General features: G+C 37.6%; 1 protein-coding gene across 1 annotated transcript in view; it reads left to right on the top strand.

Annotated features, from left to right (window-relative positions):
• The window catches only part of grik4 (glutamate receptor, ionotropic, kainate 4), a 353,328-nt gene that overhangs the window by 270,213 nt on the left and 56,816 nt on the right, over positions 1-26,299 (top strand). Inside the window, exon 9 of the mRNA XM_039670727.2 lies at positions 21,928-22,089. Coding sequence (XP_039526661.1) covers positions 21,928-22,089 — 162 coding nt within the window. The remainder of the gene's footprint in view (positions 1-21,927; positions 22,090-26,299) is intronic.

Here is a 26,299-nt window from a genome sequence, read left to right as displayed (position 1 = left end):
TCCATATTAAGTAGAGAGGGAGTTGATGATGAAACATTGGAAGAACTAGTTATTCAACCCGAACCTCCATCGCAAGAATGACTTGAGCAGTCCCCATCCTTTGGAAGTGTTTACAACACAGTTGCTTTTTTATTGCAAAAAATTGCACAAACAATTATTAGTGTACCCTAAACTTCAGGATTATTTAAATCTGAGAGGAAATGGCTGATGATTAAAACCACACTGAAATTGAACGCAAGGTGGTGCTGCACTTGCAATGATTTTTTTTCCCTCCAGTTGATTCAAGTATCCTATAAACAGTATCTTTGATGTTTGCTTTTCAATCTTTCTGCTTCACGCTGATGTGTGCTAGAAATAACAAACCAGTATGGATTTTTCAAAACTTTTTCATCCAAAATGGCTTGAAGTTCAGAGCGCTTTAAGAGCAGGCACTCAGTGTGGAACAAACCGACACACTTCAACTCACTTCAACCTAATTTAAAGAAGCCACTTCATTTCCCCACACTGCTTTCCTTCACTTATTTAGTCTCTCCTGCCGCCATCGTTCATGCGTCCAACACACCAACTCTGCACCGTCCTCCTATCCGTGTGCTAGTGTTTCATTACGCCATTATCACAGTGTGAAAAAGGCTTGTCAAAATCACACTACATCCATCACAAACGCAGTAATCAGAAAATGACTCAGAGAGAGCTTTTTAGCTTCTGCTCTGGCCACGCTCTGGGGAGTAATGAAGCACTTAGTGATGCAGGTACATGAAAGAATTGTTGTAACCCTTTGTATGGTGAGATGGTCTAATTTGGTTATAGCTGTCTTGATGAAAATTGTCTTTTACACCAGAAAGGTGCATGTTCAACAGGTACCAAACCAGAGATGGAGCGCTCATAGAAAAAATGGGTCACTCAATCATATCACTCATGGCAGCAACAAGAAAGGAAGTCTCACCTTTCAGTTAAAAGAATCAATATATTTTGTTAAGCACTTTCACTAGACCAGTTTGAAAAAAAAACCAGCATGATATTTGAGTTAAATCATGCATTAAACTGAAGTTGCGATAGCTTTTTCTTCCCTATTGTGGCGTATATCCAAGTGCAGCGGATTCTCAAACAAGAAAAAAATAGAGCGGTACTTGATTTTGTCCATTGAGGGTTGATTAGATGGTTGTGGTTTGCGAATGCTGTGATCTCATGTGAGTGACAGGTTGTCCTGCCCTCACACCAGTGTCATCATGTCATCAGAGAAGAGAAGTCAAGTCACTGCAAGAGGGAGAAGCTATTTTGATATAAGATTACTATGGCCCATTCATTCGATAAATAAAGTAAATCACAAAGAAAAAAGATGCACACAGATAAATCCTTTCTAATAAACATTTCAATATTTAATAATAAAATAAGAATCGTCAATTTTGATTTAAAAGAAGTGAAATATGTGATATTGTTGTCAAATTTTACTGCTGATTTAACATAAATGTACTTTCTAAGTAGCTCCATGGAGCCCTTACCAAGATGGCCAAATTGACTTTCCTCTATTTTTAAACATGCCTGGGAAAGAACCAGATAGATGGATGGATAGATGGGCTCTGTAAAAGAATCCTAGGGCACTTTAAGAGATGGAATCGGTTTGCTGATAAGCAACTGCAATTTATGACTGTGCTGGGGGCGGGGCATTTTTCAGAGGCAATTTCTGATCAAGCCGTGAGCCGAGGCCAAAACATCACACCCACACATGGCTTTACATCTTTGTCATCTCACCTGTATCCATCTGTCATGGGAATAATTCAAGTCCCCATGGGATCTTGGCTCAGATATATTGTTTCTGTACATTACAGCAACTGCAGTGTTTCTCTCGCAGTGAATGTAAATTAGGACTTCACAGTGTTAAACAAGCTGTGAATCACGCTCACCTGCTGCTTTTGAATCAATTTGAGGAATGAATCATTAGTTGTGACAGCATACCAAACTTTTTCCTAACGTGCACTTCTTTAGTGCAATTATTAATCAAGATTATATAAATAGGAAAATTCTGTAACTGTTACTTGCTCTTGTTTCAAATTCGTATGACTTAGATTCTTCTTAAATTGTTTTAATGCAAAGTTTTCTTTTAATACGATTAAAATTCATCGGCTCAAATGTTTGGCTAAACCCTAAGTAGATTTGCACAAATAGACAAAGGCAAAAAGTGTTACTTTGTGCCCCGCTCTCCCCTAAACTAACACTGTGTCTACAATGGACGTGACACAGTTAAAGTCTAGACTGGACGTGACATTTATTTTTCCATGTATTTTAGCTAAATTCTAATGCATATTGTAGAGCAGTGCTTCTCATTTAATTCTGTTCAGTTACATTAACAATCTTAATTGAAACCCCATCCCTAAATCTACATGTTCTAAAGATTTCTACCACTTGGTTCGTTACCTCCATCTCCAGTTTTATCCAATGCAGTTTTTGGCTTTCTCTTTTCAGAAACTTCACTTTTCAGACATAACATGCCAATTTAAATCTTGTCCTCATTATCACGCAGGAAGAGCAAGAGCTACCGCTGATATGAAACATCCCTGTAATTTGATACAACATCCTTCCCCACCTTCGTTAGAGATCGGGTTCAGTAGGTTAATTGCAATAATGAAAGGAAAAGAGCAAAGCCATTTTGCTCTAATTACTAGATGCATTCTCTCTACTGGTGACTGCTGTAGAGGTGAGCAGTAAAGGGATTGTTGCTTTGTGATTTGCGCAGGCAATAACTACGCTTTGCCGAGTGAAGAACGTTTCCATCTGTGTTTGACTGTCACCCAGGGATTAGGCTTTTTGTGCTGCGTTTAAATAAAAGAGGTATGCCCAGTGTGCCAGAGAGATCTGGTTTTATTGAACAATCCCTGGAGATCAGAAAGTCCACGTTGGCGTATTTGATTTTCCTGTGTAAGTTCTCAGTTAACATTGTTTTTCACAAAATGCATTGATGCGTTCTTGACACATCTGTTGAAACATGGAACAGATTATGTGCCCTCATCACATGTGTTGCAGAACTAGAGTAGAGCATGTGATCAGAAAATGAAAATTTGATGAGGGTCCCTCAGACTCGGCTCACAAGACTAATTATAGACTTCCTTATGGAGAAGACGTTAGAAACCTGGGGTTTAGATTAATTGCATACAAAAGAATTATAAAGAAATCATTTTTGTTCTTGGTTTTTTTCTGCCTTAACAGGGATTAAGAAGAATATGATTTTATAGACTAATACTGTATTTTGTCTGCTCTGGATTTACAAGCCTGAATTTAAAGTATACAGTCAGTATACAAAGTATACAGAGAAGTCAGGGGTCAATAGCACAGGATACATTTTTTGTGTTGCGTTTCAATTTTACATTTTTCGAGGTAAATATGTTTTTGACAGTTGTGATTAATCTCACAGTTTGTACCACGTGTGCCATGTTTTTGAGACAACCTGTCAAGTTAAAGAGACAATTCTGTCATCATTTCCTAACCCTCATTTTGTTTCAAATCTCTATGACTTTCTTTCACAGATTGTTTTTTTGTCTATACAATGAGGGGACCAATGGGGACCAGTGTTGTTTTAGACCCCATTGACCTTTTATTTTATGGACAAAAATAGTTAAAACAATCTTCAAAATATCTTTGTGTGTGTGTGTGTGTTCTGCAGGAGAAAGAGAGTTATACAGTTTTGTAATAACATGAAGATGAGTAAACAATGACAGTATGGGAGAACTATCCCATTAACAAGAGTTATAAACATGTCCGAAGACTATTTACTTTACATTTCGATCCAGCTAGCTTTTATTAAACTCAACACTATGATGTGTGTACCTCCCCTAAAAGTGTTAATTTAACAAAGTATGCTACTACCTGTCATGTTAAACCTGCTGTAAGTGATAATTATTGGTTTCCTAAACATTCTCCTTGCCTTTCATTATTCACCGAAATAACCTTACTCGCTAGCGTACGAGATCACTTATTTCAGGGGTATTTGACAGGCAGTAGGGATATGTATGTGTCATTCCAAAAAAGATGCAGCTTACTGCAGCTTTAACTTTGAAAAAAAAAAAGTTAAAGCCACAATATAACAACAAAAGAGATGTAGCTTAATTAAGCGCATAAAACGCAACCACTATCTTTTTGGACCAGATTTTTGAAAACAGGCCATACTGCTGAATGACACATGATACTGTTTATAGCACGTTCATACACTGAAGTCTTTGCTAGTCCAACTGTAATTAGCGAGACCAGTTTCCTTTTCAATTATTTGCTCCGCCGTTTACATCCTGAAGTATTAATCTGCAGGAAGGAATTACTTTTTTGTTATAGATAAGTGAGGAAAGGGAAGGTTTCTTCACGGTTTGTAAACAGCAGGAGCCATTGTTAAAGAGGCTATTGAAGTCGTACGCACGGAGGGCAAACATTGGTGTTATAGCGAGGTAAAGCAGAGGACACAAGGTAACAGGCTGTGAGCAAAGCTCAGGTGGGATCCGAGACCAGGCAGAAGAGAGTGACAGGAAGGAGAAAAAAGGAAGGAAATGAACAAGACCATCTTTGGTTGCTTTTGCATATCATATAGAGAGTTGGTCAGCATCACCTAGCAGTGGCATTTCTATAGAGCATGGTTTTGTCATTACCGGCCGCTCTCGAAGACTTCTCAGGAGCCCCACGAGGCCCAGCCTCACATGACACTGATGAATGGGCTGCCATGCCACTCGCCTGTGTAATTTGTTTTTTAATCATTTCAAGTTGCTGGTAGGGGACAGAAAGAAAAGTCGCATGCATCTTGTCACCCAACTGATATGTCGCTTACCACTGACATTAAACCTTGTTTTTGTTGTATGAACCAAGGTATTTGTTATCTTAGAGTGAGCTTATACAGGGGATGCCCAATATAAATCATATGTAACTTATGCACATGTTTACCATGTGGATGAGGTTACTACAGAATTCCCAAATCAGTTTAATTCTGATTGGCGAGCTCTCAATTATGCTTCTTTTCAGTATATTTTAGGTAAAATGTTCAATTTTCTTGCCTATGATAGAAAGTCACTTTGCTTATGCTGTAAATTATACAGGGCAGTGTTTTAGATGGAATTGAACTGGTAACTCGTCTTTTTGAACTACTCACTCAAATGTGTCTATCATTGTGTGATTTGTGCTAGTTTTCTATTTTTTATTAGATAAAAAGTTCAATTTCACAAAATATATTATATATACGTGTATATATGTGTGTGTGTATATATATATATATATATATATATATATATATATATATACACTGACCTAAAGGATTATTAGGAACACCTGTTCAATTTCACATTAATGCTATTATCTAATTAACCAATCACATGGCAGTTGTTTCAATGCATATAGGGGTGTGGTCCTTGGTCAAGACAAACTCCTGAACTCCAAACTGAATGTGAGAATGGGAAGGTGATTTTAGCAATTTTGAACATGGTATGGTTGTTGGTGCCAGATATTTAGTGGCCGGTCTGAGTATTTCACTATCTGCTCAGTTACTGGGATTTTCACGCACAACCATTTCTAGGGTTTACAAAGAATGGTGTGAAAAAGGAAAAACATCCAGTATGTGGCAGTCCTGTGGGTGAAAATACCTTGTTGATGTTAGAGGTCAGAGGAGAATGGGCCGACTGATTCAAGCTGATAGAAGAACAACTTTGACTGAAATAACCACTCGTTACAACCGAGGTACGTTCACGCATGTCCCGGTGGAACGTGACGTAGTGGGCACAAAATGCCCCCATTGGATCTAACGTCACCAAGGGCCTCTCTCGATAGGCTGCTGCAGTTGTCGCTGGACAGCCAATAGGCACGCGAGCCGTCTTGCCTCTGTCTGCATCCTGCTGCAACGTGTTTTACATTTATTCACAATTAAGGTTAGTTTTTGGTTTCAATATCTCGTGGAAAAGAGGCTTTCCCCTAGCGTAAGATATTACACAGTACGAGAGAACCTCTCGTAAGAGAACAAACGTTTGTTGGTGTATGAATGTGTGTGTGTGGCCATCTGCCATTCTTCATTTATTCATGTGCTGTGATCTCCCTCTGCATAAAAGCCTCATTTTAGAGTGTCCTTTCCGCTGAGACTGCTGACTGGCCTTTTATGTGCTGTGTACATTTTTGTTTTTGTGTGTGTGTGTGTGAGAGAGAGAGAGAGAATTATGCAGGGTCAGTGGTAAGCCTGCCGGGGTCTCCTCTTAGTCAGATCTCCTCACAGTAGCTGATAGAGAGGAAATGAAGAAAGACAGGCCGGACCAGGGAAGCTGACCAAGGCCATCTACTCCCATCAGCCTGAGCCGTCTACGCTGTTTCCCTCTTATAATTTAGCTCTGCTCCCAGCCCTGGGCCGAAGGGAAAGATGTACAGCTGACCTCGTAAAGAGACCTAATCAGCTGTTCTGCAGCATTAGCTCCCTCCACTCTTCCCATCGGGAAACAGTCTCTTTCTCTTGCCAGCTTGCTTGCTTGTTCTTTCCTCAATGTGTGCTTGTATGTGCCCTACTCACTTTTGATGCACATGTAAGGGCGTTTGCGTGAGGGTCCGCAGACACTAATGAGCAATTATGCTCGTCATTTGGCCATCATTAATTGGATTGCAGGGAGATGTGCACAGGCCTCAAGGGACAAATGAATTCCTTCCTTACAAATCTATCTTTACCAGATTTGGCTGATAAGGGCTTATGAGACCATGTGCTCCTCGAAACATTAATTCAGCAAACCAGCTGCAGGGAAGGGCCTCGTTGAGGAGAAGGTCATGAATAATCAAGAAACAATCGCTCAATTTGGATAATGGCACCGTCTGAATTAGCCGTGATCGCACAATCACCGGGAAGACTTTCCTTTTACCGTGAAGCACCACGAGCAGCACCCCTGTTATGATGCTCTGTGTCAAGCACCCTACCAATCTGTCCTATTAGCGAGAGTGGATGTAAATACAGCTATATCAGTTGATATTTATGGAGAAAGAGATGTCATAGGGCTGGATTGATTTCCTAAAGTGAATGTGATTTCATATTTGGAAAATTACTCTTTAAACAAACAGTTCAACCAAAAACGACAATTAATTGACTCAAGTCGTTCTAAACCTGTATGACTTTCTTTCTCTTCAGACTCATTTAGTTTTAATAAGGGATGCACCGATACCACTTTTTTTTCAGGACAAGTCCAATACAGATACTTTAATTTTTGTACTTTCCAATACTGATACATGTATTTTCACTGCATTTGCAATTTTTAAATATATTGGATTGAGAAAACAATAACATTAATAATCAAATTAGTTGGCTTAATTTGTTTAGTAAATATTTTTTTCCTTAAGTTATTTTCATGCTTAAAGGGTAACTAAACACCAAAACAACTTTTTTTAGTTAATGATCTGTAAGAATGGAGCTTCATAAATGCTGTTCATTGATTCGAGTACATTTTTTGACAATTGAGTATAAAGTGTTTTGATTTTCAAATATATGGTGTAAAAACGTCTGAGTGCTGCCCTCTTCAGGTTAAACGGAAAGCTCCTGCAGTAGGGGTACTTGCTGACGTAGCGAACTCTCAGACGCACTCACACCCTTGGTGCGAGCTCACCACGCCCTTGGCAGCCCCTGGTATAAAAGCATCTGGTTCCGTCAAAACTACTGTAGCGAGTCAGGAGTTGGATTTATGAATATTGAAAACGATCAGGATACTATAGCATATAATAGCATCTAGTTAGCATAGCATTTATATAGTTATTTAGATTATTTTTGAAAACGACCAGGATAGAGTATTGTTGCATCTATTTAGCATAGCATTATATAGATAATTTAGATTATTTTGTGTAGCTAGTAGCATAGTACAGTTAGGATAGCTTCAAGTTAGCATAGATTTATCAGTGTTTAGTACAGTGATCAGGATAGTAACGGAATAGAGGTGGACATGGGCTTCTCCACACGCAGTGCCAAACACTGCTCGTCCTGCATGGACTCCTCCACCGCAGCGGCGTCTTGATGTGAGTGATCATGGATATTTTAATCACAATTTATGGTTAGGATAAAGTTAATCCTCTAGGGTCGACAAACGAGCCGGTGCATTTTGCTGGATTTTTTCATATAGCGGCATAATATCAATAGCGTGCGCTATTGAGATCAACTCGACGACATAAGTCATCAGATGCCGGTCGCGATGCGGGAGTTAAGACCGCAGTTTGAGCCAGCGGCTCGAATGGATTTGGCCCTGTGTATACATACAATTCACCCTCATCCACTTCAGGTGAAGGTGAAGGTGAGGGAGAAAAGTCCTCGACTTCAAATGGCCGCTCTGTTGCAAAGGCAGCTATTGAGTCACTCCAGACTAGTCTCGCTCTATAGAGTCTGACAGCAGCTGTCACTCACGGCGGGTCTCAGGTGCACGCCCCCTAGCCCCGCTGGGGTCTGCCCATTTTTTCAGCATTTTTCAAATATTGCTAGTGGGTGGAGTCAGGCTCTGACCAGGGGTTTAGTTACCCTTTAATTAAGCTAAAATGTGTTGTATGAGTTTCTGTTACTTTCATTGTTCATTATATTACCTACCAATATCCAGTGACACTGATATATTCCTAGCAATAATTTCGATCAAAACTTAAAAATATTTATATACGGATGTCCCCATCCCCACCAATTTCAAAATCATACCTACTCCACTGGCTGAACTACTCAACCATTGTTTGAGAAAAATACATTTTTTGTGATTACGCATGCTGTCAGGGGCACACAAAAACTATTCAGTAAATCTGACTCAATCCAGACAATTTAATCAGATTATAATTGCACTGGGATTTGGGTTCCATTCTGTGTAGATTAATTACCATTTGAATGTAAATATGACCCCTTCCTCGTGTATTATTAGATTTCATTATGACGTTTGTAATAATTCTTAATAGCCAACTCCTTATAACACTCTGTATAATTTATGGCTGTTGTAGTAAGTCAAAAGGTTAAAAACTATCTGCCCCCCCAGAAAATCTATGAGCCGTCGGTTATCAGTCAGGACACAAAAAATAGTTTATGACCCGACCCACATCCTCCATCCAGAATTTCATCTTTTACATTCTGGCAGAAGATTTTGAGTTCCTATAAAGCGTTATTAAAATTATTTTGTACCTATGTCCATTAAGCTCATTAATTCAAACATGTAGTGTTTTTTTCTGGGGTGTGTGCAATATGTTGGTTGTTGAGTTGTGTGTTATAGGTCATTTGGATGATTTTTAGGCCATAGGGAATGTGCAATATGTTAATTGTGTATTCTGCAGGCCAGATAGATAGGTACTATAGAGTGTGTAGTATGCCAACTGCGTATTTTATGGGCCTTAGGGAGAGTGGAATATGTTAATTGTACATTTTATGTGTGCTATGGAGTATGCAATATACAAGTTGTGTATTTTTTTTTTTTTTTTTTTTTTTTTTTTGTAGGCCATATGGAGAGTGTGCGATATACCTGTTGTGTGTATTTTTTGTTGTGAATTGTCTTTTTGTGCTGTCTTTGTAAAGCTACGGAATGGACAGCGTCCAAAACAAATTTTCCTCTGGGGACAATAAAATATATATCAATATCAATTGTTTTAACAAAACAAAACAAACAAACAAAAATGTGTTTGTTTTTTGTTTGATAAATATTTATGCAGATAAATCCCAAATGTTAATTGAATTAATAAAGGGATTTTTAAATCTTTCTCTCTCTCTCCACTTCTACTCCTCTGTCATGAATTCCATCAAAGTGATTTGTTCTCCTTAGATCCAAACTACTCGGCTGGATTAAATAAATCACATCAGTTTAGCTGCTGGGGGGATCTGATGTCATTTGAAGGTTGTGTGAATGGGAGATCGCCGCTGATTCTCATCAGGGTTACGTATGCACTGCCTCACGATATATTATGGCCGTCGTCAGCTGCCACTCTGTCTCTCTTTCACTCTCTCTGGCTGTCCTCTGTTTATTTTGTTCTTCGTGTTTCATTACCCTGCCACACAGTCCTGATTTGCCCTGTCAGACATGTCATCACCACAGCGCTTCGAGCAGGGATCAGAGCAGAGTCATGCATACAGGCACAAGCAGGGCGGTCCAGCCACTGACTGCTGAGGATATTGGACTGATCGTTCTCATATTCATTCATGTATTATTACCATATTAAGCCTAGTTCACACTACGTGATTTTAAGCCCGATTTAAGCCCGATTTGCAAATCGTTGAGTCGCCGACAAGTCAGGGTGTTATCGCGTGCAAATCGCGGGCGATTAGCGGACGATTAACGCTCGCCAATCCGTTAGTGTGAAAGAGCCAACAACGCATCAAAGACAGCTCGCAGACACCTCGCAGACAGGTCACCGAGCTCAGAAAAATATCTAGCCTGCTAGATATCTCGAGCAGTCGCGCGACTCAATCTCAGTGATGTCATGAGTACAGCCAATCATAGCAACGCATGGGTTGAGGACACCAGGTAAATCTTACTTTTTCTTTTTTGCATTTTTTTTTTCTCAGAGCAGATCGTCGAGCAAACAGTGTGCAGCACTAGTTTCTGTCTGACGTCCATATTCGCGTGTTGTGTTCTTCTCTGCAGTTTCGCGTCATTTCTGGTTCGTTTTATTGCGTGGTTTTTCGTGACAAAACATGGTTTCTAGAGATAGAATCGTGTTGTTGTCAACTCGTTATTTGTTTGATTATTTTCAGGATTTAGACCGTACTATAGTACTGAAACAGCTCTCATTGAGTCACAAATGATAATATCACCCGATCGTGGTTGTATCTCTATGTAGTGCGTTGTTAACTCGTGTAGTGAGTCACCTCCTGTTGTGGATCAATCACGTTGTGTTGTGTGGTGTGAACAGCTGAACAACTTGAACACTCATGATTTCACTGAGAGCAAGTCATGTAGTGTGAACTGCACAGTTCAGCCTGACATTTTAAAATCATGTAGTGTGAACTAGGCATTATCTGTTTTCGCTCAGATCACATTGCTCTACATCATCTGGCCCATAAACATGGCTGTCCTCTATCTACACAGACAGCTTCCTTATTCGGCAGCATTATAATTCAACCTCACATTGAATTGATTTAAAATCTCTAAATTATCAGTAACTTGTTGACATTGGATTACAAAATTCAGAATTGAATAATTGGCTCCCTTACATTTCTTGAGTGTGAATTTGAATTGAAGTGGTGACAACCAACAGGAAGTGGTTTGGAAAGACAAAAAGAGTATTTTACTGAATTCTAGTTCATCACTGGCAATGTATCCTGGGAAATTGTGTTCTCCACCCTGGTCTACAAAAGTTGCTTTATTTAATGTCTATAGTTTTCTATCGATCTGGTTCTATGGTTCTATCTTTTATTGTCTATCTATAGTTCTATTGGTCATTCTGTCATTCTCATCTCATCTATAACTCATATCCAGTTTCCAGAGTGATCAGGTGCCAATGTCTGTATCATGCTTGTCAATACACAAAAATCATTATTCAGGCATGAGGACCTCTCATGGTTTCTGCCTGTTTAGATGTAAAGCTTAGCAGCCAATAGAGTGTGTAATGAAAGAAACACTGTAATAGTATGTGATCAGAAAGACTGTACATTTGCAGCTTAAACATTTACTGCCTTGCCTTTTTAGCAGAAGTGAACGCTTGTGAGCAATGCTATATTATTAGGCGACATTTCAGCATTTCCTATTGCAATCAGTTGCATTAAGCACAGATCCAATGGCCAAATCTAAATTTTTGCTAAAAATAGTAATTTGGTTTAGTGGCAAACTTTCTCGGCTCTGCTTAACTTTACGTGACGTTTAAAGCCTTGTTGCATATTGATTAGTTTATGTCAGCTTGATTGCAGTCGTACTTCCTCTGCGGCCTTGATTAGTCCCTGCTGACAAATGTATTGAGCTGATAGCCGTCGCTTCACAGATAAGCGCGGTCTACATTCATTCTTCCCGGAAACATGTTTGTATGTGTCCCTCGGGCAATAAAAAAAATGATTTACAACTCCCCTGTTTTATAATTATGTAAAGTGTTTGAGACCTCCTTATCCACGCCTGCGCTAATTACTCAATTGGGGGATTTATCTCAGTGAAAGTACCAAAAGATCAATCTTTTATTTTTTAGCTATGGAAAAAAATGAAGCAGTAACTGATCTTTGGCACCTGCTTTATTGAGTTCATTAGATGCAAGCAATGCCAGTGCCTGCTCCCCACCATCAATGATTGAGGGTTTGTTCGATTCACTCTGCATGTCCAGTCTTTCCTCAGACGATCTGTAATAAGGATGAATGGATCTGGAATTATATTCTATTACCCTGAAATTATCAATTAGCTGTGCCATTTTAGCTAGTTTTCTTAGATTATTACACAGCTCTTTGAAATACTTGATTATGATTGGTCTTGCGTTCCATTATGCAGTCAAATATTTTTGTGCCGTCAAATATTTTCTTCTTTAGATTCATTGCAGTTAAAATTGTGTTAAAAACATCACTTTTTAAATCTTTTTATATGGTGAGACTAATATATAAATTTGCATAAAATCTTTGATATAAGCTAGCAGCTCAGTTTAAGAAAGAAAATGAAAACATTACTTGCAAGAAATCATTAAGGGATAAAAACAGCTGTTTGAGAGAGAACTTGAAATAGAAGAGTACATGTATGGCTACATATGTTAGATTGCAGGCAATGGGAATATGTTTAAATTCATTTAATTGCAGTATTCATGTTGTTGCTTGGCTGATTGTTATCTACAGTATACATTCCATGTTATAATGAACTTATACTTAGTGAAAAAGCTTAAAAAATATAAAGCAAAAAAACTTTCATATCCATTTATTGAATGCAACTTATTTGTGATACTGCTGTTTTTATTTATGGCAAGTAGCTGTGTAGTAAGTGGCATAATGTACAGACCTTATTATTGCACAATCGTTGTATTATATAATTTCATTTTGTAAGATTTGCTCTACATAATCACATGAAGATTTTTTATGCCAGGATCGAGAGAAAAAAAAGATGGACATTATTTTCATGTAAGCAAACAGTCTACTTTGCATACATGACCAAATAAAAATATCTAATATCTAATATCAAATATAAATTGGACAGTTAACACAGTGTGAGTGTGTCAGAGACGAGTGTTGTAAAATAAAAAGTGAGCTCTGCAGAGATCGGTCTGCACTTCAGTGGTGAGAGCTTCATGTCTTTGTCATGGTGATGGTGAGAGAAAGAGCTGTTCTGTCCAGTTGTGATCTAATCTCAGGTGTTGGACAGCATGCAAGACAGACCATTATTTCTGATAAAAGGTGAAGTGAATCTGGTCCAGCTGCATTGAGAAGAGATTTGGAGATAACAGTGTGGGATCAATCACTGATCCCTGGGGGACCCCATAACAGGTTGACTGTTTTCATACAGTATACGACTGGTATAGCGATATTCACCACTCTGTGGGAGAGAGACAAAACTAACAATTAACGGCTGTTGTTTCCACACAAACCCAGTTGTAGAGTAATTTGTTTTCCTGTTGTCGTTTCCAAATTCCACCAGTTTTATTTGCATAATTTCATGGGATCCGGCTCATTTTGTAACACCTAAATATCACTGTCAGTTTCACTCCACTGTTTTCGTGGAACATCTGTCAACAGATTCGTTTTCGCTTAAAACGTGTAAAAAACCCAGCTTGTGCTACTTGAGCTGTCGTTATGCTGAATGACAGCTCGGTTGTCAATTATAGGCTTGTTTGATAAAGAGACATATGACAGACCCAGACTTTATTGCTTCAAGACACAATCAATCAGGATGGAATCACATAAAGCCAGTGGTTTGCCCGAGATATAGGTTTGCAGTTTGCACTTTGAAACTTGATTTGTTTCGCGCACACACACACACACACACACACACAACAACAACAACAAAAGAGATAATAATCTGAGGACAAAGAAGTCAACATCTGAGGACAGAGTTGGATTTCTGCCACTTTTCTCTTTTTGTGTTGTATTCTTGTGTTGTATTTATTTATTTATTTTAATATTTTAACAAATTACCTAAATCAAATTACCCAAATCACACTTTGAAGGCATTGTCATGTTTTGGATCATGCACTTTCTCACTGTAGCAGCTCACTCTCTTGTAACTGGTGCAGACTTTACTAATTAATGAAGAATTAGTTTTTATTACTGATTGATTAGTTGTTGCAGACATAAGAGAGAGAGATTACATCATCTGACTTTGAAAAGTTCAAAATTTTGGGGTGGGCTGATGAGTGACAGAGAGTGGCTTGGCCTCTAGAGATTGATAAGAAAATAGCCAAGGGCTATCCAAAGTGATAATACCAGGTTCATTTCTGACAGATCACCTTCCCTCACAAACCTGCGGCCTTGTCTCATTTCTTCGTACACAATACACATACACAGTTCTGACATATTATAAGTGGTTATGCATTCTGATATCATACCTCAGAGCTTTCCCATGCCACCGGAGCTCATTAATTTGTAATTTGTGAATAATTTAAGGAGCAAATGCAATTTTGTTTCCTGTTCCGATTGGGTTTTAGTACAGGCAGAGTTAGCAGTACTTAGGAAGACTTTTGTGGACACTGGATTAATCATGCGCACTAGATTAGTCTGTCGGCAACATATTGTTTGGCTGCTACTGTTGTGACGGGTAGGTCTATAATGTGAGAAATACAAGTAAAAGCTTATGAACTGAAAAGATAGCATAGCAACAAATATATGCAAATATTTTAGATGGCTGTTTGAATAGATCTGCTAATTCTGTCAAAAATGTGAAAATTGTTTTCATCCTTTGACGCCATATGACATTTCGGCGCAAATACTACGCACATGGCACCCTTTAGCATCAATATAACACGCAGAACCCAAGGCGTCATAAAGATGACTGGCATTCGACGATATGTCATATGGCGTCACCTATATGACGCCAAAGGATGAGAATGTGTTGAATATTCCATGGGATATATGTATGTGTTTGTGTATGTGTATGTTATGTTGCATTTGTTGTGAATGTCAGTGTGTGAATCCAATCTCACAGCTAGTGTGTGAGAGCGAGAGAGATTTTATAGAGAACTTTCAAAAAAAAAAAAAAAACATTGTCAACAGCTATAGTCATTAGTAGTCAGCAGGGAACCCTGATTCATGCCATGAATTTACATGCCAGTAATACAAGTGCAAAATTCCTTATATCTGCCAAAAACACTATGAATGATTCAGCTGTTCAAATAATTACTCTCAGAGATTTTAAATTGGCGTTCATTACCTCTTTATTTCATGGAGTAAAAAGATGCTGCTTAACTGATGTTATCGTTGAGAAAATCAATATCCTATTTATTAGTTTTAGCTCAAGTCTAGAAGAGTTCTCCATAGAGCCTGAAATGCTGTTTTTTTGCTCTTTATATGTTGATAGTTTTTTTTTTTTTTTTTTTTTTTTATGAGATAGTTCACCCCAAAATGATCATTCAGCTTTTGTCAATTCAAACTTGTATGACTTTCTTTCCTCTGTGCAGTACAAAGGTATATTCAAAGTGTTGATCACTCAACATTTTTTCATGCAATTACAAAGAATGTATACTGGAGCTTTAAAGCAATAAAAAGAACAAAACCCCCAATTAAAGGAATTAAAATTCATCAATTTTTCAAAATTTGTATTCATCAATTCATCAAAATTTCAATCAAAATGCTGTCATCGTTTACTTATCCTCAAATTGTTTCAAGCATGTATGTATTTCTTTCTTCTGCTAAACGCAAAGGAAGATATTTTGGAAAATGTTGGTAACCAGACTTCCATAGTATTTTTTTCTCCTACTATGGAAGTCAGTGGAGTACATCAACTGTTTGGTTACCAACATCCTTCAAAAGATCTTGCTTTGTGTTTCAGCAGAATAAATTCATACAGGTTTGAAACAACTTGAGGGTGAGTAAATGACGACAGAATTTTCATTTTTAAGTGAACTATTCCTTTAATACAACTTGTGTGCTATATTCCAAATTTTCTGAAAAATGATAGCTAAATTTTGCATGTGAAATTGTCTTCTCACAAATGACATTTTGTAAGTGTCTCTTTTCTTAGGTTTTCTTTGACACGTAGTCATTACTAAGCCAGTTTGTGCTCTAAATGGAGTGTATTCACCAAAAATCTGAAGAAATTGTCTGAAGTTTGGGTAAAAAAATGATTAAAAATGTGTTTATATTATGCCTGAATGCTCAGTTCAATTGAGCAGGTGCATTAGTGAGCGAACAAAACTAATGTCAGTAAGTCTGTGCATCACTGAGTAAATCACTGAATGAATGAATGAATGATTCATTGAGTGAAAGATACTGTCTTCTCTTGTCTGTGAAAAAAAGTCTGTTTTATTCACTCTTTGGCATTTTTCCACCGACACCATGAAGAATGTTCACTGCAAGCAACTCTGAACATCATAACACCAGTCTCTTCTGCATAACCACAACACAGCACTAAGAATCAATTAACACCCATGACCAAACATGGTCAACCCGAAATTTGAGTAAAGCACATCAGATGAGTCATTTAATAGTTGAGATCCTGAGATCTTGAAGTTTTAGAGTTCCTGAACCATAACATTGGTCAGAAGAGTAAGATGTCAAATTTGTAGACACCTTTGTATTATTCACTTACCACCAGCATTTACTTTTTCTGTGGTTTAATGCCAAGTTATTAGCGCATTGTGAGTTTGTGTGATACTGGACATAATACTCTTTTCACATAATATTTTTCACCTACATTATCTAAGGAAGTATGGATGTTTGGACTGAGCCATGGAGTTACTTTTGATTTGTTAGTTTTTGTTGTGTTGTCTTGTTATTGTGTTTACTGGTATGTCATGTTAGTTTTAGCTTTTTTGTTGTGATTCTCATTTTTCCTATATAGACTGTCACAAACACACACGCACAAAATAAAATAATTTTTTTTTTTTTTTTTTTTTTTTTTAGAGTTTGAATTGGTTTGGTTTGGAGGCCAGACCAGTGGTTCAGACCCTCTACTGTTTTACCACCTGTCAGGGTTTAGTATTTCTCTCGAGAGCTAATTATTCCACAACAAACAATATGCATGCGTGTATGCCTGTAGACTGTGTGTGTGTGTGTGTGTGTGTGTGTGTTTGTGCCAGCGGTGAAGCGGCAAGCTGGCCCAGGTTCTGCTTTTCTGATTGATCTTCAGGTGACAGGCTGTGTCATGGGGCTCATCGCCAGCCTGTCAGCACCTCACCTCTCTTCTCACTCCTCTATCCAGTCTCTTTCCTTCTTGTCCTCCCCTCTCTCTCTCTTTCTTGTCCTCACTTCTGTTCTATCTTCTGTCATCCTGCCAAAGATCAGGAGCAGCTGCTGTCCCAGGGGGCCCAACTGTCTCCTAGATGCTTTTTTTTCTTACACTGGCCAAACAGTTAAAAACTGTTTGTGTGCATGTGATTATGTAATATGTGGCATATTGGTACAAAAACCTGTGTCCCATAATCACTTACTCCTCGTAATCCAGATTAGCCAGGTGTTAAAGGTACAGTAAGCGATTTCTGGCAAACACTGTTGATATTTGAAATCACCAAAACAAATGATCACTAAGAGGGGAACCAAAAGAAAAACCATAGAGGAGTATGTTATCTCACTTTTTGAGAACACTTTAAGGGATGATGCTTGAAACAGGAGGTGGAGGAAGTTGAGACATTCCAGGCTTATTAAATTAATAATGATGCAAATGAACAAACAAGCGAAGAGGACACACAAGTATATCTATGGAAAAGACCAGCCCGTTCTCATCCTTTAACGTCATATAGAACGCTATATGCAAAAACGGCGCTATACTACGCACATGGCACCCTTTATCGTTAATATAACACGCGAACCCAAGACGTTATAAATCCTTTAGCGTGAATATGACACGCACACCCTACCCCACACCTAAACTTAGCCCTCACAGCGCGTGTTATATTAACGATAACGGGTGCCATGTGCGTAGTATAGCGCCGTTTTGTCATATAGCGTTCTATATGACGTTAAAGGATGAGAATGCGTTGAAAAGACAGCAAATTAGTTCTGTGAAACACAAAACCAACGTTATTCACTTATCGCAAAGAGACGCAATAAAGCCTTTATGCCACCATTTAGTCACCATTTTCACCTTGTTGGTTCCTCATTATGCTATTAAAATGAATTAAAATATATTTTTTGTGTATTTTTTAAATTAATTGTGGCAGCAGTACTTGGTGAAGTAAATGGTGCAGGAGTTGTTTTAAAATACTTCTGTAATAAATGATGGTCTTTATGACAGTTAATTGTAGACTTATCGCAAATTAATATTTTTTTTTAGTTTATTCAAACATTATTAATGACATTGAATGAAATTAAACTGCTTTACAAATAAATAAATATTAAATAATTTTACACTAGTTTTATTTTTTTTAATTATGTTTCCATAAACATTTTTTATATTGTGAAATGCAATATAATATGAATAAATCATCACTATTGATTAAAACTTTCAGAAAGTGAATCAAATATTCAGTAACGTTTCGGTGCGTTTCCCGAAAGCATCGTTACCCAACTATGGTCGCAAGTTTCTTCATTATCAGCATAGTTCAACGAGTCATTGTTTCCCTAAACTAGTTCCAACAAATGCAATGCATCGTACTATGGTAGTTAAATCGATTCTTCACCTCTGGAAAGATGAATGTGTATTTAAAATGTGTCATTTATGTAGAAGAAATGTGAAATTATTTTTGAATTTGGAGAAAAGCCAGAAAATGTAAATGAAAGACAATAACTCCCTGAATGCACTTGCTTCGCTGCCCTAGGAGTCTCTGTGATGAGTCTGCCTGAAAATGTTTTTTGAGATCACCCAAAATGGCTTTTGTCAGTAGAATGGTGTTCTATTGCCGCCACATTTTACATAATTTCTTTAGTAAATTAGGCGCTAAAACAGATGAACGGTGCTATTAGTGGACACAGTTCATTTTTGAGTAAATGCTGAAGTATCTGCTCAATCACGCATGCACACACTCCACACATGCTGCGGGATATTCGATGACCTTCCGTGTCGTGTATGAGTGGACCAAAGTGTGCCACAGTTAATGACTGGCTCATTTACACTGTCTCTGTTTTAATGAAGTATTAACATGCGCTCGGAGAGTAATTACAGGTTCGTTCCCGTCGGGCTTGTCAGACTGCACCAGGGAGTGCAGATGGAGGAAGGGTCAACTGTTCACACACTCTTATATGTTAATCAATATGAGACCATTTACAATAAAGGTTCATTTGCAAAGTGGAATTATGATTTGACAGGATCATTAGTCCGATGTGTTTTTTTTTTTTTTTTTTTTTTTGGACACCAGCATTAGATTGTAGCTTGCGGCATATGTAATATTTCTCAAAAATTGCTTGCTTAAAGAAATGTTGTTTGCTAATGAAATGTATTTTGAATAAGCAGTATTTATTTTATTAATATATACTTTTTAATTGAATTTAAAGTTTTAAGCTTTGCAGTGAGTGTGAGAGTTTTAAATTAAGTTTTAGTGCTGGAGGGGTTAGATTTACATAATTGTCGTTTTGATTTTTATTTGTATTGAATCAGCCTTGCGTCTGTCAGAAAAATTGGACGGGGTTTTGCTGCATTGTGGTTGCCATCAAAGTAGAAGACGGGCTTTTATTTCAATCAAAAGCAGACATGGTCATCTTTAATGGATCATTGAGGCCGTCCCACCTGCAAAATAAGAAAAAAGGAGCTTCTGTTATCTACAGGAAGATTTGGCAGTCTTTCTCCCGCGAGTTTCCTCTGAAACAAATGTCTCCTGAAGCACTGCAGTGCATTTTTGTCTCTGCACTCCCATGACACTGCGCCCCCTCCTTTTCTTCCTGTCCTCTCGGCAAAGGCTTTAATCCCATGCAGTGTTTGCTACCCATGGCCTGGGTGTCTGTCCTCTTCTGGCTTTGTGTTTGTAATGAGAGACAAGATTGTGTTGTCTTTGATCCGAGGTGCTCCGGTCTTGCTGCATGCTACCTCATGTAATGCTGGGGATTTGCTATTGTGTGTCGGAATTATTCACTCACCTTCCCTGACCTCTCCTGAACTCACAGCTTCCTGTTCTTTTTTTAAATCATTCTTTCTTTAATCAGTCTTTTATTTAATCATTCTTTTTCAGCCTTGTTTCATGTTTTTTTTTATTTTTTTATTCTTACTTAGTCTCACCTCATCTCATTCTCTTCTCTGTCTTTGATATGAGTCTCAACTAATCCTGTGTCTTCTCATCGAGTCTTATTGTGGTTTTCACGTTTTAGCTCATCATGTCTCTTCTCATCAAGTCTTGTTTCATCTCATCTGTCGTATCTTCTCATCAGGTTCTGTCGCCTGTTCTCTCTTCTAGTCTCTGCTCTTGTCTTCTCATGTGGAGCTGTATTGTCCTGTTCTGTCTTCTCTTCTTCTCTGTCTTCTACAGTAGTTTCACCTTGTCCTATTTTTGTCTCATCGTCTTCTCATCTCGGATGTCTATCCTATTTATTCTGTTTCATCTCATTTCATTTCGTATTTTCTCTTTTCTGACACCTAGTTTCAGTTGATCTTGTCTCGTCTTATCTAGTCTCACCTCAGTCTCACCTGTTTGTCAAATAGTCTTTTTATTTATGTAGTCTCAGCTCTTTTTATCTACTCAACGCTCTTCTAATCTCCTAGTCTCATCCTTTCTCTTCTCATCTGATCTGATCTCATTTCATCTCATCTTTTCTCATTAAGTCATCTTCCAGTGATTTCTGTCATTTAATCGTATCTCTTCCCACAGTGTCCTCTCTTCTTTGTTGTCTACTCTCAGTTTATCCATTCTCTTCTCATCTGGTCTCATCTTTTCACATTAAGTCTTTTCATCTGTCATGTAGTGTAGTTCATGCTGTCTCATTTCATCTAATTGCATCTCATCTGTTCTCATGTCATTTCATCTCTTCTTTATTTGTTGTCTATATTCATCCTTTCACTTCTCATCTAATCTCATTTCAGCTTATCTTCTCTCATTTCTCAGCATCTAATCTGTTCGTTCTGTCTCATCTAGTCTTGTTTCATCTCATCTTGTCTTCATGTAGTCCTTTCTTGCTTTTGGTTTTCTACTCTCAGTTCATCCTTTCTCCTCTCGTCTAGTCACATCTCATTTAATCTGATATTTTATCATTTATTTCCCTCCTTTGTTATCTAGCCTCACTTCATTATGTATCGTCCCATCTAGTCCCAAGGTATTTCCTTCTCTTCTTTGTTGTCTAGTCTCAGTTCATCCTTTCTCGTCTCATAGAGAATTCTCATCTGGTCTCGTCTCATTTCTCATCTAGTTTCCTCTTCTTTGTCATCTAGTTTCAGTTCATCCTGTCCCTTCTTATTTAGTGCCATCTCATTTTATTTCATTAATTATACTCTGATCTTGTCTTCTCTGTCATCCAGTCTCAGCTCATCCTGTCGTTTCTTGTCTCATGTCTTCTCGTCTCGTCTCTTCTTATTTTATCATGGGTCCAGCACTATAACTCCTCTCTTTCATCACATCATCAGTGTCCCTCGAGCCAATGACGGTGGCAGAGTCATAGACTGTAATACTGTCAGCAGGAACTGCAGGGACATCTCTATTAACCTTCATCTGATGTACTACATGCGCCGGGACGCAGACTGACAACACTGCGGACCTTTTTTCACCCTCTCCAAAGTTGCCCTCATGGGATCTGAAGCACAAAAGCTGCTGGGATTTGCTCTCCTAAGCATTAACTTTGGCTGAATTGAATTACTTGTCCCAGGAATTGGCAGAATTACCTCAGTGCTTGTTAATGAACCTGACAATATTGTTTTACTTCCTATGGGCATCATTAGGTTGTTTAGATTTGACAGGGGACCTGAGGTTGGCAATTTGATAAGAAGCACTCATGTCGGTGAATTAACTTGAACGTTTTCTCTACCCTTGCAGGAATTCTCTCTGCTACGATTGGACGATTTAGCTGATCAGCGAGTCAACATCGTCGGGTTTTCAGTCTTCAACTGGACACATCCCTTCTTTCAAGATTTCGTCCTCAGCCTCAATCGATCTTGGCAGGAGAACTGTGATCATGCTCCTTTTGCTGGAACACCAGTAAGGCAGAGGAACTCTCAGTTAAAAATGCTTTTTAATATGCATGGTTAAATCAATTTATAGGGATGGTTCACCAAAAAATTCACTCCTGTTGTCATTTACTTAATTGCTTTCTCTTTTCCTTAAAAACACAAAAGGAGAGATATCTAAGCTGCCTATTACCATATGATAAAAGTATAGTAGAGCAACAGATTGCACTGCAGTTGTTCCGTGATCCGTACGGACCAGGCCCCAGGGTTCGGCATGTGATTCGCGGATTAACTGCTAAATTTAACCATCATAGAGTGAAAGTTTATAATTTGGACGTGTTTTGCCAATTGGCCAATTTACAGACTACGCTTTAACACCGAATTGATTCCTCTTTCGCATTTCCTTGCACTTGAACGGACAATTACACACAAAATGATGTCAAAATATCCATCTTGGCAAGTATTCTCGGTTATGTCAAGTGAACAGTTTTTTTTACGTCTGTGCATTTGGTCTTAAAGTGACAACTGCTGCCTGTGTCATTAATGTTAATAAAACAACCAAGATGAAACTATATTTAATTTCTATCAAATAGTGTTATTTTACATTTAGGCTTAATTATTAATGTGCCTGAATCCTAATGTTAAGGTCCTTGCACACTGAGTCGTCTTATTGAGTGTTCGTCTCTGCTTTTAATTTGTGTATTGGTTATTTTATTACTGACTGTTCACTTGTTTTTAATAATGTTTGAACTTTAACAGCTATTAATTTGTGCTGTGGTATCGAAGAACTAAAACTGAGCTATAAGTAATAAATGAAAACCAACGTTTTTTGGGGGGGTTTTGCTGATCCAAAAAATGATCCGATCCGTGGCTCAAAAACCAGAAATGATCCGAACCGTAAATTTTGTGATCTGTTGCACCACTATAAAAGTAAATGGTTTGTCATTATTAACTCCAAAAATCATCATAAAACCTATAAAATTGCCATATGTTCACTTTGGGCTACATTTATGGTTCTTTTTTTATTCATTTTGGAGCTGGGCATAATAACAAGCTCCACTTTCATTTTATGGAAAGAGCAGCTTGGACCTTAATCCTCTCATTTGCGGTTTTATGGAGAAATAAAACAAAAACAATTTTGGGTAAACTATCCTTTAAAAATAGTCCCTTTCCATACTTATATCTATTCCAGGGGTTTTCCAACTGTGGGTTGCAGTGTGGGAAAAGGTGGGTCGCATTGGCAGCAGCTACATTTGCATTTCATTGAATTGACACAAACAGTTTAGACTAGACGATATAACATTAAATAGAATTTGCAAAATTGCTTAGTGCGATTTTCGAATTGAATAGTGGATTTATATTTTATACCTGTATGTGCTGGGCGTTTTGATCCACTCGTGCGACTTGTGGGGTTCTCAGAGCACCTGGGTTCATTATTAAGCGTCTCGGGTCGTATTATTAATGAGAAGAAGCTTGTTCACTCCAATTGCTGTATTCTGCATGAGACTGCAGAGAATTCAAATGTTACGAAAGGCTATTTCTGGTCTGTTTAACACAGCTCTGTTGTCTTTCAGCATCGTATAAAGAGTACATTGTACTCTTTGTGTACATTTGGTCACCAACGAACACATAAGAAACCTTTCTGTAAAAAGCATTTCACATGTAATACAGTGCAAAAAAACGGAAAACGAGCATGAGAGTACCACAGTGTTTAACAACACTGTTTCAAGTTTTTATGCACATATTTCATATACTCTTTAACATCTGTAAATGAACTTAAAACGTAAATATTAGTATTGAGATTTTACAGTTGTACTAAAAATAAAATTATTTTTATTAAATGCTCAATTTCTGTCATATCAAAATTATGATCTAGATAAATATGATAAATTTACAGCAATGTCAATTGTTTTCTAGATTATATTCCTGGAATGGAAAAGTTTGGGAACCCCTGATCTAGTCCATGTTCTGAAAAATAGTCCTTTATTTGTAAATCAAAGATGCTGTGTTAATTAATTTGGTACACCCTTCTCCCCATGTCCTCTCGCTTACCTTGAAACCGAGGCTATAGCTCCATAATTCATCACACACAGTCACATACTCCCCCTGAGGAGTACACACACCCTGTATGTTCATGTCAGCCCAGCTATTTCCGTCATTTTGGAAATGAAAACATCTGTATAATGTATTATTCCTCATCTCAGTCTCTATCAAACGTCTAGGGAAGCTTAAAAAAGCTATCAAAGATCGGTCTGTAAAACTTTTCTTCTGATATGCACATGTTGTAATAATTCATTTTACATATTTGTGTTCTAATTAAAGCTTCTTGGGGGATGTCTTTTGAAAAATAAATGCCTAGTGAAACTAGTTCTGGTTGCATTTCTCATTTAATTAGGTCTAATCTTTAATTAATCAGAAGAAGATTTGTAGTTTGGCAGACAGATGAGAGACAGGTCTAAACCCCACAGTGAGACTCAGCTCTGTGTTACACAATGGCCTAGAAATGCAAAGCCTCAACTAGCTTATTCTAATGTGCTTGATATGGAAGGCAATAACCAAACAGATATTTAAGCTCTGGACTTCATTAGCTCAAGACTAGACTGGCTGGTCTGTGCGGAGATTAACCAGCGAGCATATCTGCCTTAGTCGCCAGCGCACACATATTGTCATTCGGCATTCGCCTAATGAGAGCAGCCAGGACATTTCCCTGTATGTGACCAGAATGGTTATTCTCTACAGAATGGAGAGAAACGTATCAACATTTACCCTGACCGCTAGTCACAAACTCATTCAACCTTCCCTCACCGCACACATATCCCCACCTCCTCTAAGCTGCTGTGCTGTTCCATAATGCAGCAGAACATATCTTCATTTCAGAAAGCGTTAGCACCATAGTGATGTCAGAAGAAAAGGAAACTCCTCAGCCTTTGATGCAGTACATTAACACGCCATCTGATGTAATTAAAGTGGTCAGTAATTCAGTTCCAGGTGGCTGAGGGGGCAAAGTGGTGGCTGTATCACAATGATCAATGATGAAGCATCCAAATGATTTAAGGAAAACATACGCAGACACCCACAGACCCCTATTCATATGTTCTTTTAAATGTTCTTCCACTCTTCATGGAAATCTTTGCTGTAGATATTTAAACATGGTTGTTGGAATGAAGAGTGAGAATGAATGAATGGTTGAAGAGCTTCTGTAGATAATAGATTCACTCCAGTTCATTCCAAATGTGTTCAAATTTTAAAATTGCTGGCTGCTTTGAATAGCTCAAATATATCCACCATCGTGGAACAATCAATATTTCAAGTTTATCATTTATTTAATACAGTTTGTGTCTAAGTAAAATATCCACTGTATACACAATTCATTCTAAATAATTGAATATTATTTAATATGTATTGTTTAAAATGGAGAATGTTATTGTGTGTGTGTGTATAAATATAAAATATATATGAAGAGTTCAGATGCAAAAGCCTCTAAAAGCCATTTGAAATTTTCTTCTTTAATGATGATTTTTATCAAACTTGTATATTTAAGTTCAGTAATTTCACTTAAATGGCAAAGATAATTACCTATTAATTGTTATTTAAGTGAAATTACTGAACTTAAATATACAAGTTTGATAAAAATCATCATTAAAGAAGAAAATTTCAAATGGCATTTAGAGGCATTTGCATCTGAACTCTTCATATATATATATATAATGTAAATAATAATAAAAAATCACTGTGTTGTGATGTACACGACAGAATCATGTCGTGAGTCTTGTCATGTGACACTAAAGACTTGAGTAATGATGCAAAAAAATCAGCTTTTCCATCAAATGAATAAAATCACATTTCAAAACTGTACATTTTAAAAATACATTTTTGAATTGTAATAATTTTTCAAAGTATTACTTTACAGTGTTTCTATGTATTTTTTATCAAATACCTGCAGCCTTGATAAGCATTAGTTATGATAAGCATTACTTTTGAATGGTAATGCATTATATATTATATACTTTATTTAATTAAGTTCTAGTTTCTGGTCTATGGGGTTTGGGGTATATTTTCTTGAAAGTCAACTAGCGATCCCAAGATCATGGGTTTCATTCACATACATAAATGTTTTGGCAATAAGTTACGTATTTAAATAAAAGTATCAGTCAAATGCATAAGTGTATATTTTACCTGAAGTTTATTTATTTCTATGGCATTGGCTGAACACTTTGATCATGAAGTGTAGGCTATATCTG

Source organism: Pimephales promelas, chromosome 16 (genome assembly GCF_988280905.1).
Source record: "Pimephales promelas chromosome 16, fPimPro1.hap1.1, whole genome shotgun sequence".
NCBI classification, from domain to species: Eukaryota; Metazoa; Chordata; class Actinopteri; order Cypriniformes; family Leuciscidae; genus Pimephales; species Pimephales promelas.
Note: the sequence above shows the minus strand (reverse complement) of the source record. Positions and strands in the feature narration are given on the sequence as shown.